The sequence below is a fragment of the Dermochelys coriacea genome, chromosome 3, assembly GCF_009764565.3.
Source record: "Dermochelys coriacea isolate rDerCor1 chromosome 3, rDerCor1.pri.v4, whole genome shotgun sequence".
NCBI classification, from domain to species: domain Eukaryota; kingdom Metazoa; phylum Chordata; order Testudines; family Dermochelyidae; genus Dermochelys; species Dermochelys coriacea.
The window spans coordinates 32,204,924-32,219,408 of record NC_050070.1 but is presented as its reverse complement, the minus strand read 5'-3'; the positions used below and the strand labels follow the sequence as shown (position 1 = coordinate 32,219,408).

At 39.1% G+C, this 14,485-nt stretch overlaps 1 protein-coding gene across 6 annotated transcripts in view; it reads right to left on the bottom strand.

Moving 5' to 3' along the window:
- Positions 1-4,273: 4,273 nt before the first annotated feature.
- Positions 4,274-14,485, bottom strand: part of MBOAT2 (membrane bound O-acyltransferase domain containing 2) — a 194,984-nt gene continuing 184,772 nt past the window's right edge. For all 6 annotated transcript variants that reach the window (XM_038396463.2, XM_043510274.1, XM_043510276.1 and 3 more), the window contains 2 exons: positions 9,980-12,699; positions 4,274-8,932 (listed from right to left, as the gene is read on the bottom strand). In XM_038396463.2, the coding sequence (XP_038252391.1) occupies positions 12,477-12,699 (223 nt within the window). In that variant the 3' untranslated portion in view covers positions 4,274-8,932; positions 9,980-12,476. The remainder of the gene's footprint in view (positions 8,933-9,979; positions 12,700-14,485) is intronic.

Sequence of the window (14,485 nt, the reverse complement as noted above, 5' to 3'; positions counted from 1 at the left end):
GGGGTGACAGTGGACGAGAAGCTGGATATGAGTCAGCAGTGTGCCCTTGTTGCCAAGAAGGCCAATGGCATTTTGGGTTGTATAAGTAGGGGCATAGCGAGCAGATCGAGGGACGTGATCGTTCCCCTCTATTCGACACTGGTGAGGCCTCATCTGGAGTACTGTGTCCAGTTTTGGGCCCCACACTACAGGAAGGATGTGGATAAATTGGAAAGAGTACAACGAAGGGCAACGAAAATGATTAGGGGTCTAGAGCACATGACTTATGAGGAGAGGCTGAGGGAGCTGGGATTGTTTAGTCTGCAGAAGAGAAGAATGAGGGGGGATTTGATAGCTGCTTTCAACTACCTGAAAGGGGGTTTCAAAGAGGATGGCTCTAGACTGTTCTCAATGGTAGCAGATGACAGAACGAGGAGTAATGGTCTCAAGTTGCAATGGGGGAGGTTTAGATTGGATATTAGGAAAAACTTTTTCACTAAGAGGGTGGTGAAACACTGGAATGCGTTACCTAGGGAGGTGGTAGAATCTCCTTCCTTAGAGGTTTTTAAGGTCAGGCTTGACAAAGCCCTAGCTGGGATGATTTAACTGGGACTTGGTCCTGCTTTGAGCAGGGGGTTGGACTAGATGACCTTCTGGGGTCCCTTCCAACCCTGATATTCTATGATTCTATGATTCTACTACAGATCACCAAATCAGGTAGAGGTGAATGAGGCATTTCCAGAACAAATAAAAGCTACAGCTCAGATTTTTTGTAACCTTTTTATAATTTTTGTTGTTCTCTTCTGGACTCTCCAAATTTTGTCCACAGTTCTGCACCTCAGGCCTTATCAGTGTCAAATAGTGTGGAACAATAACCTCCCATGTCTTACATGTGACACTCCTGTTAATACATTGCAGAATGATATTAGCCTTTTTTGCAACTGCATCACATTGTTGACTCATTTTCAATTTATGATCCATTATAACCTCAGATCCTGTTTAGCAGTACTACTGCCTAGCCAGTTATTCCCCATCTTGTAGTTGTGCATTTGATTTTTCCTTCCTAATGAAATATACTTTGCACTTGTCTTTACTGAATTTCATCTGATCAATTTCATATAAATTCTCCAATTTATAAAGGTCACTTCAAATTCTATTCCTGTCTTCCAAAGTGCTTGCAACCCCTTCAAGCTTGGTGTCATGTGCAAATACTCTCCACTCCATTACCAAGTTATTGATGAAAATACTGAATAGTACTGGACCCAGGACTGGAGGACCTGACAAGATATGTGCCCCCAGTTTGACAGCAAATGATTGATAACTACTCTTTTAAGTAGTCTTTTGACCAGTTTTACACATACCTTATAATAATTTCATTTAGACTATACTTCCCGAGTTTGTTTACAAGAATGTTATGCGACTGTGTCAAAAGCCTACTAAAAAAAATCAAGATACTTCTTCATGTCTACTGTTTCCCTCCTATCCACTAGTCCAGGAAACCTGTGAAGGAAGGACATTAGATTAGTTTAGCATGACTGGTTTTTGACAAATCCATGCTAGCTATTCCTTATAATCCTATTACCCTCTAGGTGTTTACAAATTAAACAAATAGGTCTGCCTACAAATAAATAAGCTAAATGCTGTGTTCCTATGCCTGTAGTTGGACTTCATTATATCTAAGTTGGAAACAGTATGCCCTTGGGGAGTATCAATGGTACTGCTCATTTTGTACAACAATATATATTGGCAAAGAGCAACATTTTACCAAATCTGCTTTAAATATTATTGTTAGCCAACAAGGACAAGGTAAGTCCTAATACCAGAGCAAAAACTGCTGAAGCTCTGATGCATTCGAGATGCATTTTAACAATCCTATTTCTTTGGGATGGGTGAACCAAATAAGTAGTTTGTTAAACAATATGAATGTTGAGCCATTTGAGTGAGGCTATTTCAAAATATCAAGCTGAAGATATTTGGGTGGTTGCATATTCAGGAATGTATCCACCTAGGTGGGTTGAGAGGGAGATTTCAAAGTTTTGTGAGAGTGTCATCCAACTAGTCAGTGGATGGATTTGGAGTAGCCTTACAAAATTCTGCTCACCCACTCATTCTTTGGGGTAATTACTGTACACACACAAATATATTTACATGTCTGTAAAATTATTTTTTAGAGCAGAGGTGGGTGAACTATGGCCTGTGGGCCACATCTGGCCTGTGGGACCATCCTGCCTGGCCCTTGAGCTCCCGGCCGGGGAGGCTAGCCCCTGGCCCCTCCCCTGCTGTCCTCCCTCCCCCGCAGCCTCAGCTCATCATGCCACCAATGCTCTGGGTGGCGGGACTGTGAGCTCCTGCCAGGCAGTGCGGCGGTGTGGCTGGCTCCGGCCAGGCAGCACAACTGCCAGGCCGGCTGCTCTGAGTGGCATGGTAAGGGGGTGGGGAGCCAGGGGGTTGGATAAGGGGCAGGGGGTTCTGGGGGGCATTCAGGGGACACGGGGCAGTTGCATGGGGTGGAGGTTGGGGGGTGGTCAGGGAACAGGGAGATTGGATAGGTGTGGGAATCCCGGGGGGCCGGGCAGGGGTGTGGATGGGGTCAGGGCAGTCAGGGGACAGAGAGCAGGGGGGGTTGGATAGGTGGTGGGGTTCCAGAGGGGAAGTTAGGGGTGGGGGGGGGTCCTGGGAGAGGGCAGTCAGGGGACAAGGAGCAGGAGGGGTGGATGGGTCTGGGATTCTGAGGAGGGCGGGGGCAGTCAGGTGGTGGGAAGTGGGAGGGGGCAGATAGGGGGCACGGGCCAGTCTGTTTGAGGAGGGACAGACTTCCCTACCCAGCCCTCCATACAGTTTTGGAACCCCAATGTGGCCTTCAGGCCAAAAAGTTTGCTCACCTGTGGTTTAGAGAGATACGTGGGTGAGGTAATATCTTTTATTGGACCAACTTCTGCTGGTGAGAGACAAGCTTTCAAGCTTACACCGAGCTCTTCCTCACGTCTGGGAAACTTACTTGGTGTCACAGCTAACTTGCGGAACAAGTTATTTAGCACAAGTAGTTAACACATATTGTAAGATGCAGTGTTGTTGTAGCTGTGTTGATCCCAGGATATTAAATGACAAGGTGGGTGAAGTAATATCTTTTATTGGACTAATTTCTGTTCATGAGAAAGAGAAGCTTTTTTTCAAGTTTACACAGAGCTTTTCTTCAGGTAAGTTTCCCACATCTGAAGAAGAGTTCTGTGTAAGCTCAAAAACTTCTCTCTCCCTTCAGAAGTTGGTTCAATAAAATATATTATCTCACCCACCTTGTCTCTCACATACTATAAGAGACCATTCTAGGTGAAGTGATCAGTTAACACATCTGCAGTCACAGGGGAGGAGGCTAGTGTGTTACAGATTGTTGTAATGAGCCATAAATCCAGTGAGTTAATTCAAGAGAACAGTGATGGTCTTATTTCACCCACATGTGAAGGATGTTACACTTTACTATATCTACAACAATACAATTTTTTGTGAGGTCATTTTCACTAATCCCCACACAGCAAATGACAGGTCAGTTGATTTTGTGCCTGGTAAATTATCATAACAGCTTTGCAAAGTTGATTTAGGCTCAGTCATGTAGCTTAAGTATTTAAAAGTCATCCCTAACTCATTTGGGGTATTGGCTGGGAGAAGTGTTTCTGTGCCCTGTAGTCTCACTATTGTGAAATTTACACAGATACCATAAAAACAAAATTTTTATAATAAATATTATATATACACACACACAGCGTTCCTTTCTTCTCTGCCTGTTACTGTGATCTTGCTACCAGGATCTGGTCATGTACCATGTCCACTCAGTGCTGCCTGAATCACTTTGCCATTACCTCCTCTTGAAGGATACACAGACACTCGGTGAAAAAACTCAGTTCTTTCTCACTATTTCTGTGAGGCTGGTGTTGATGCCATCCTAACTACACTGGCGATCATAGCTCACATTTTACCCCCTATTAGTTCCATTATAGTTTTTTCCCATATCCCTAAAATCGATAACCCTTAATATTCAGTTTGAATTAAATTATTTGGAGGCTCTTCATCCATCCCTACTATTCCTTCATTATTATTTTTAACATTGTTAGATAGTCTAACTGTAGTGGTGAATAGTTCAGGTATCAGAGGTCTGATCTCCTGGTGAAGAAAACATTTCTTTTTTAGCAAAGGGTCTACTTAGCTTGTTAGATCTCATGGTTTGCTGCAATGCACTGAATAACTTTACTACTTAGCAGTTATTTAAGACACAAATGAAATTAGCAGAACAAATTCAAGGTTTCTTTAAACTACTGTTTAATCAGATTTTAAAGACACAAATTAGAAAACATTTATATGCAAGTTAAAAACACCTTTAAAACATAACAACTTGCTACCTGTGCAGCAATGCTGAGACAAATTAGAAATGAGTAATTATTAAAATATCACATAACAGTGTAACTAACACAGTGGTATTTTAATTTACCATACATCAAGATCTAGGTTTATGGATCTGTTGAAAAATAACACTTTTTAAAAAATATATATTTTGGAATAATAAAAATGAAATTCACGGACAATGCATTATATTCTGAACCAGAAAAGGCAAGTTGAGGAATACTCATATAACTATCCACTTTTAGGCCTATTTTCTCAACTCTCTGTGTGGGTATTTGGGTGCATAACTATGTCTGCACTGAGGTAAATAATATACCTTTAAATATGTAACCAAGACAGGAAAGAACTAAATTTCATATTTTAGATTCTTAAATTGAATAATTTATTACATCATCTTATATTGTTTGAATAATGCTATGTTCACCCATCTTGACTTAAACTAGTTTCCATTCAATACATTTGGAATTTTCTTTTCTAACTGATCTAGAATACTCTTGAGGTCTGGAATTTAAAAATAACTACCTAGTAACTACTAAATCATATTACACCATTTGTCACTCTAAGACGTGTCAGAAGACTCTTCATAGAAATAGTCAATATCACTGGTCAAGAAAACTTGTATGAAATGAGAAACTTGTTAATAAAAAAAAAGTTAAGAGAACTGAAACACACAAAAAGGCAAAAAAGAAACCTGTAGGCAAATATCCTTTTCTTTAACCCATTGTGACAAAATGTTGCTGCACCATTGATATGCTATGCCATACTGTTTAGAGATTTCCAGTACTTGGCACTCTGTTTCATTAAGCTGTGATTGTAATTAGTTGGACATACAAACCCTTTTCAGGGTTTGGAGGAAAGAGAATTAAAATCATAACCCTGGATGAACCAATGGCGTCTGCTCACATTGTAAATTTTGGTAAGAACTCTACCATGAATCCAAGTTGGGTGTTCTTCCTGACTCAGTCTAGTTCCCATGCCAGGTCAATATCTCAGTGAATTAAACCTCTTTCTCCAAAATCTCCTTTCCTTATTCACTTCCCTTCTCTGATGGAGCAATTGGAAAAGGTCCACCTGAAAGCAGCCCTACATTGTTTTCCATTCAAATAATTTGGCAATGGGAAGTCAAATTTTGTGTTCAAAGACTGGGCTGCGGGCAATCTTTAAGTGGAGATTGTTTTGAAACTTCAGCTGAGACCTTTACTTTGCATTTGGATTCTGGCTTAACAGTTATATTTTCACTTTAGGATACTGATCAGGAGATCATTTTTGCCACAGCCCAGTCGAGTCCTTTCATACATTTTATTCAGACCTTAATGTGACTGACATTCTGAGGTTTATCTTTTCTTTGAAGTAGCAGCATAAAAACAGAACTTAATTCAGTGGTGTATGATATATGATCCGAGGGGAACAAACTAGTTTTGTGTAAATAGTTATAAAGACACTTACATATGGTTATGCACACCACAGACCATAACAGTTTCTCGGTCCAGAGAGTTGCATTTTCACAATTTTATAAGGATATACATAATAAATTATGAAAACATGTCATTTTTTATTTTTAAAATACTAAACCAGGACTAATCCATTGAAGACTAATAGCCTGGAGAAAGATACAAGAGGATGAACTGGCCAACTTACTGGTACAGTTATTTGCTTACTTTTGCACTCTTCTGTAACCAAAATGCTTCCAAAAGAATTTAAAATATTGTTAAAGGGAATACAAATAGGCTTGAAATGCAGGTTTTGGTAACCAAAGAAATACAAAAATCTAATCAGAAATCTATGAAATTAAAATATTAAAAAGTAATTTTAGTTTATTTTATTAATCACCCCCTGCAGTTTTTCTGTTTGAAACACCGCATCATTGAGGAAGGCCCCAATTTAGCAGTGTACTTAAGTACCTGCTTAAGTTCATCCTTATTCAGCACAGAACTTAGGCACATTCTTCATCTCAAACAAACAGTTATTAAGTCCCATTGACTTCAGTTGGATTTAATCACATACCTAAGTGCTGTGCTGAATAAGGATGGGGTTAAGAACATATCTGAGGCTAAACATGTACTTAAATGCTGTATACAACTGGAATATTAATGCACGAGAACTATGGATGTAAAATATTTTCCATTAAATCTGAAAACTTCACATTTAATTGTGATTTTGTAAAATTGGTTAATTTTCAGGAAAAAAGGCAACATTTCAATTTTTCATTTGAAAACACATCTATTTTTAGGAAAAACCTTGAAATTTTCAAGGCTGATTTCACATAACCCCAATGAGAATTAGAAACATTAAACACACCAAGGTAGTTACAAAGCAAAGTTTAACAAACATTGCGATTGTTGAGGAGGAAATTACATTATACTTTTAAACTTCTTTATGTTTTATCTAAGGCCAGGTTTTTAAAGTTTATGTAAGCCCATATTCAGATACTTGCATGCACACATGGAGAAGAGGTAGCCATATGTGTATGCTGATATACAGTTTGCACTCATGGGGTAAAATTTTGGCCCCAATAAAGTCAATGGGAGTTTTGCCATTGACTTCAAAGAGGCCAGGATTTCATCCATGATATCTTAGTACTTAGGTTTGTCTTTACTTAACAGTTGTACTGTACTATAACTATATCAGTATTATTAATATGGTATAATTCTCTCCCCAGTGTGGATGCACTTCAATTGATATAAAGGATTTTATACTGGTATGGCTTATTCGCCTAAGGGCAGAGGAATAAACTACTGTGTTATAAGCACTTTTATATAAACTAGCAGTATAATGGAGTCCACTCTAGGTGTTACCATATATGTATTTTGATAAAATAGCCACATTGTTAACCAAAATGCTTATACAAAATCTGTGTGTAGACCAGGGCACATGCAATTATTTATATGCACCTCTCTTTGAACATCTTCTCTCTTAAGGTGTTATTTGAAATAGACAAGACTATTTTTAAAGAAAATATCTTTTCACATGTCCCTTTAAAAAAACCTTTACCTGTGCAGAAATCTTGTATGATAAGTGTCTGTTGAAATGTCTATGGCTGAATAAAACAGGATTTATATACATTTTTAAAACTAACAGATCTTTCACTCTAGTGACAGTAGTAGGCACCACTCAAAGTATTCTTCTTTAAATTTCTTTTCTTCAACGAATGCATAAGCGTAAAATATTAAAAATAATTAGTGAACAGTTACTATGAGGGATACTACATTTAAAAATGAGCATTAACTCTTCATTAAGTGCCCAGAAGAACTGTCCTCAATATGCAACTGTCTAAAAAGCACCATAACATTACAAACAAGGATGAGTTATATTTAGCCCTCATAAAAATGTTTAATTGGAATTCAATATAATCCCTCATCTAATGTGTATATGAGGCAGTAAATAAAATGAGACTGAATATTTAAAAGCAGATGACTTTTGTATGTGATAAACTTCAAATTTCTTCTTAAAGATTACAATATCACTAAAATAGCCATCTAAAAAGATTACATAAGCCTTTAAAGTGAAATACTGTTCTTAAATATTTCTTATCTGAATAACCTTTAAATAATTAAATTTACTGAAGGCTGCTCTTGAACTTAATTCACAAACAGAATTTGGTATTTTTAATTTGTTATAGCAAAGTAAGTAACAAAAAGCAGAGAAAGCAACAGTATAAAGCATGAAGACTGAAGGCTGCCCTGAGATAAACATACACAACTCCCATTGCAATCAATAGGAGGTATTCTCATCTAAGAGCAGAATTTGGCTCTATGTATTTTCATGTTCACAGATGAGCATATTACAAAGAGATAAAATTCTAAGGGTACTAATTCTACCCAAGACTAATGAAATTCATTTTCTTTTGTTTCTTATGCAGCAATGGTAACATTTGTGGAATTTCAAAATTCCAAATTGGAATCAAGAGTGATAAATATGACATTAAATGCAGAAGCAGACAGATATGTCCAATTTAAAGCTAGCAATCTTGCAGATAGTGCTCAATTGGTGCATGTACATAGTTGCTTAACTATCTATACTCCCTCATATCCAAGTATTAAATGATACTGTATCTATGCCAATTCCCCAGGAAGTTAAGGGCCAGCACAAATTGTATTTGCATCAGAAGCCTGCTTAATTCTGTGAGTGCTTTCTTCTACAGGATATTCACTCTTGTTACTGCAAATGCACAACTAATGGCAAATGTCTTTTTAAAAGTGATGATGTCTACTGGCGTGCATACCAAAAGAAAATACCAGATTACTAAGGGAGAAGGAGACATTTTGGTTTGAGGCTACCAAATAAAGATTGTATTGCATTGGCATCCTGGCAAATCTGTTTGCATATGTAGTGCTTATACATGTAGATATGTATATGACGTGCCAGATTAGACTCTATGCCATTTGGGAGAGGGCCCGGGTTCTGAAGGAGAGGACCCAGCTCAACAACAACAGAAAGGGACAAACCAAACGAAGCTGAGAAGTGTGTTCAATGTCGACTAGTCTCCTGTTTAGTCTGATATCCTTTCAGAAAGAGAAAATGCAAGCGATGTTACAGATTTATGGGTAAGATCCGCACCTGGCTAGATTGTCGGGCTCAACGGGTAGTGATCAATGGCTCCATGTCTAGTTGGCAGCCGGTGTCAAGTGGAGTGCCCCAGGGGTCGGTCCTGGGGCCCGTTTTGTTCAATATCTTCATAAATGATCTGGAGGATGGTGTGGATTGCACTCTCAGCAAATTTGCGGATAATACTAAACTGGGAGGAGTGGTAGATACGCTGGAGGGGAGGGATAGGATACAGAAGGACCTAGACAAATTGGAGGATTGGGCCAAAAGAAATCTAATGAGGTTCAATAAGGATAAGTGCAGGGTCCTGCACTTAGGATGGAAGAATCCAATGCACCGCTACAGACTAGGGACCGAATGGCTCGGCAGCAGTTCTGCGGAAAAGGACCTAGGGGTGACAGTGGACGAGAAGCTGGATATGAGTCAGCAGTGTGCCCTTGTTGCCAAGAAGGCCAATGGCATTTTGGGATGTATAAGTAGGGGCATAGCGAGCAGATCGAGGGACGTGATCGTTCCCCTCTATTCGACACTGGTGAGGCCTCATCTGGAGTACTGTGTCCAGTTTTGGGCCCCACACTACAAGAAGGATGTGGATAAATTGGAAAGAGTACAACGAAGGGCAACGAAAATGATTAGGGGTCTAGAGCACATGACTTATGAGGAGAGGCTGAGGGAGCTGGGATTGTTTAGTCTGCAGAAGAGAAGAATGAGGGGGGATTTGATAGCTGCTTTCAACTACCTGAAAGGGGGTTTCAAAGAGGATGGCTCTAGACTGTTCTCAATGGTAGCAGATGACAGAACGAGGAGTAATGGTCTCAAGTTGCAATGGGGGAGGTTTAGATTGGATATTAGGAAAAACTTTTTCACTAAGAGGGTGGTGAAACACTGGAATGCGTTACCTAGGGAGGTGGTAGAATCTCCTTCCTTAGAGGTTTTTAAGGTCAGGCTTGACAAAGCCCTGGCTGGGATGATTTAACTGGGACTTGGTCCTGCTTTGAGCAGGGGGTTGGACTAGATGACCTTCTGGGGTCCCTTCCAACCCTGATATTCTATGATTCTATGCTTTTTTGTGGAATAAGATAGATCAACCTGCCCTTAGCCATATACTATGTGAAAAGATAGATGTGTTTGGGAAAAACAAGGTATGATAACCATTGCCCAGTGGATGGAGTGGTCTGTTTGCATAACCATGGTAGGAGTTTACAAATCTGTTCATTTTCTTTTAAGGGTGATCATTTTCAGTTACACGGACTGCCAGTATCCAAGCCATTTTTGAAGTGCAGAGTTAACTGCTCTCTCAGGGTATGTCTATACTGCAATATGACCCATGGGTTAGCTCTGGCTCGCTCAGATCAGCTCACTTGGGCTTGCAGGTCTCAGGCTGCAGGACTACAAAATTGCAGTGCACATGTTCAGGCTTTGGCATCCTCACCCATGGAGGGGGTCTCAGAGCCCAGGCTCCAGCCTGACTCCGAATGTCTACACTGCAATTTTATAGTCCACAGACTGAGCCCCCCGAGTTGGAGTCACCTGACCCATGCCAGCCACGGGTCTTATATTGCAGTGTTGATATATCCTGAGACCCTGCAAGGGGGGAGGGTCTCAGAGCCTGCAGTCCAGTCCAAGCTCAAACATCCACACTGCTATTTTTAGCCCTGTAGCCTGAGCCTTGGGAGTCTGAGTCAGCTGATCTGGGCTCAGACTCAGTGCCATGGGGTTTTTAATGTAGTGTAGACATATCCAGGGTATACTCAGTTCTGCCTAGCTGTGTGGATTGATAGATTTGTGCTAATATCCACATGTAAGAGAAGCTTGTCTTCATCTTCCTTGGAATTTTGGGAACGTAATTCTGACCCAGCTCAAGAGTAGGTTCTGTGGAAACTGAGCTGAAGAAGCCTTCTGACATTTAGATGACGAGAAGACTATATTTTTTCTTGTTAGTGTCCCTAAAAGCTAAAAATTGCCTTTTTTGTACTCATTCACAATATTCAGTCAACTAATGTTGGAAGATGCATAACCAAGAAGTTTTTAGGATCCAAAATATTAATCAAGAAATTTATTACTCACCTCATTTGCCGGTTGTTTGATAATAAGTTTCATTACTGTTGCTCTGGCATTTTTTGTACAAGTTTCAAAGTTAAAACACCATGTGGATAAACACAGTTTGCATTTACTAAAAATCATATGAAAATAATACAGAATATAAGCAAATAAAAACATAGCCCTTTAAACACATTTTTTTCTCTAGCAGACGCCATTACCACAATACATGTCTGTTACAGATATTATCACAACATTACTTCCTTGATATAATTTCAAAATGAAATATCAGTCCCACATTCCCGAACACTGCTTTCTCCCATGATCTTACCTAAAAGTGTAGTATGAATTCTGCATCTGAAATCTTAATTTAAAAAAAAAAAGCTTTTCTTAAAGCCCACAGGCATTTTGGGGTGAAGGGCCATGGATGACCAAGATGAAGCATACAGTGCCTTACTGACATATGATTTCATCTTTTGTTTTCTATTAACTTGAGTTACAACCTCAAGGTAATCTGGTTATATTTATGTGATATGGTAAGCACCTTCAACTAACCATTTTATGTCTGAGAAACTTCAGAGGGGCTTCTTAAAGATTATAAAATCACTATTTGTAAAATGTTTAAGTGCTAGAATAAGGAACTCCAGTAGCTGAGGGTAAGAAGCACTTTCACTGATGGAAAGCCTGGTGGCTTGCGCAGTGTCTTCATCTGTATTCTACTATGGCTGCCATTTTGTCTCTAGCTTCAAAGTCCACTTAGTGTTTTAAAAACAACAAAATAAAATAAACCTAGAACAGAGCTATTAGCCCTGGCAAAAAAGGTGAATCTTTAATTTTAAAAAAATCCTTTCAGAAGGGCTCTTTGTAATTAGACTCTCTTTATCAAGCTAAGCTATAATTTGGCATTGGTAACGTTTACAGTTCCGCAACATACTGTAATAGTTTGAGATCTAAGAAAACCCTCCAAATACTGAGATGTTTATTGCAATACCTTTTTAAATATTCACAGCCTTTCAACAGTTTCCCATTTCATAGTCCTGTCTTTTTTTAAAACAGCACCCAACGTTATACAGTTTCCACATAATATTAAACATGAAATTACCATTTAGAAACAATATTTCAGTAGATAGAGGGTTTAAGGCAAGTCATTCATTTGGAAAAGTTAATTTCCATGTGTTAATTTAGACTGACACAGCTGTTTTCCACCCCATCAGTGCCTTGGGATACACAACGTACATTCAGCAAAGGGGCACACATCTGACCCTATGGACATACGTTGTAAGTCCTGAGTGCCCATTGAAATAATGGTAATATTTTTATATAAGGCATGACCCACAGGGACACGGCATAGGAGGGGTTAATTTGCTTTGTTTCCAGTCTTACTATTGTATATGATATTCCCTAGGCAACAGCATTCTTTTCTTACTAAACACCTTTGCAAACAAATACAAACCCCTTTAAAAGGTGCTAAAAATGGGTTTTGAAAACATACAAAATATATTCATCATAGTATTTCCCAATCATTGCTTTAGTGCTGGATATCTGCAGGTTATTTCTCGTTTCTGATTGAAACTATTATTTGTTGTGGAATAACTGTTCTGTCCCAAAACATTTTCTTCTTCTAGTTTTTTGGGCCATGAGGACTTGATGCTTTCCTGCTCTATACTTCCTTTTTGAGTTCTTTTCAATGGCAATATCAGCAACACTAAGATGCAGGCAATGTGAAGACAGAAATACCAGGAGCTAAACAAAGAAGAAGAATAAAAAAAATAATTAATCAGAACTTTGGCCACTATTATAGCTACTTTAAATACCTGACTGCCCATACATATGCCGTATATATGATCTTTAGCAGCAAGGCATCAACATTTCCACTAGCGTTCTTTCAAATATCTTTTATTGTACTGGAGAGTAGAGTGGGAATCAATAAGAAGTGAACTCTCTCCCAGTATATTTACTGCTAGAATGTAAAATAGACAATTCTGGACTATAACCAGCTTCAAAGTAAAATGCTACATTTACCATAGCAAAATTTAATTTTTGGTGACCCCTCACTCTGCTATAAGCTGTAATGGACATAACCCAGCTTTGTAGTCACACATGTCATTGGATATTTTGGAAGTATGATATATTTTGATGTATTCCATACTCTGGCCTGTCTCCCAAGATCTGAGAGAGTGACAACAACGAAAGTAACAGAATGTCACTAGCCGTCACTTTCAGCCCCCAACTAAAACCTCTCCAACGCATCATCAAGGATCTACAACCTATCCTGAAGGACAATCCCTCACTCTCGCAGATCTTGGGAGACAGGCCAGTCCTCGCTTACAGACAGCCCCCCAACCTGAAGCAAATACTCACCAGCAACCACACACCACACAACAAAAACATTAACCCAGGAACCTATCCTTGCAACAAAGCCTGATGCCAACTCTGTCCACATATCTACTCAAGGGACACCATCATAAGACCTAATCACATCAACCACATCATCAGGGGCTCGTTCACTTGCACATCTACCAATGTGATATATGCCATCATGTGCTAGCAATGCCCCTCTGCCATGTACATTGACCAGACCGGACACTCTCTACACAAAAGAATAAATGGACACAAATCAGACGTCAAGAATTATAACATTCAAAAACCAGTCAGAGAATACTTCAGCGTTCCTGGATACTCAATTACAGACCTAAAAGTTGCAATCCTTCAACAAAAAAAACTTCAAAAACAGACTCCAACGAGAAACTGCAGAACTGGAATTAATTTGCAAACTGGACACCATTAAAATAGGCTTGAATAAAGACTGGGAGTGGATGAGTCATTACACAAACTAAAAACTATTTCCTCATGCTAATTTTTCCCCTACTGTCACTCACACCTTCTTGTCAACTGTTTGAAATGGGCCATACTGATTATCACTACAAAAGTTTTTTTTCTCCTGCTGATAATAGCCCACGTTAATTGATGAGTCTCGTTAGGGTTGGTATGGCAACACCCATTTTTAATGTTCTCTGTATATGTATATCTTCCTACTGTATTTACCACTGCATGCATCTGATGAAGTGGGTTTTAGCCCACGAAAGCTTATGCTCAAATAAATTTGTTAGTCTCTAAGGTGCCACAAGTACTCCCCGTTCTTTTCTCACACTGTATAATATGTTAAATATCTGTGTCACTTTAAAACTGCAAACAAATAATGCAAAGAAAAAGAATGGTTTTCCTGCTACATTTAAGAGCCTTCTGTGAAGCACTTTCTCTCTTTTGAGAAATATATGCCTATTTACCCTTTTATCGCTGGTTATTCATGAGAGTTACTTTAGGCAGTGGTCACTTATTTCTGTTGCTCTGTGCCCCTTAACCCATTTTCTAATCCTAGATGTGTGCTCTGAATGGCTCCTAGTCCAGTAAATTCAAGAGTGCACTTGTGCTCTGTGTGCTTAAGAAACTAGGAAAATTGTTACTTATTTTGTTTGTTCAAACTGGATGACAACTCACTTAGTTGGCAAGGTAGTGATCCAAATACTAA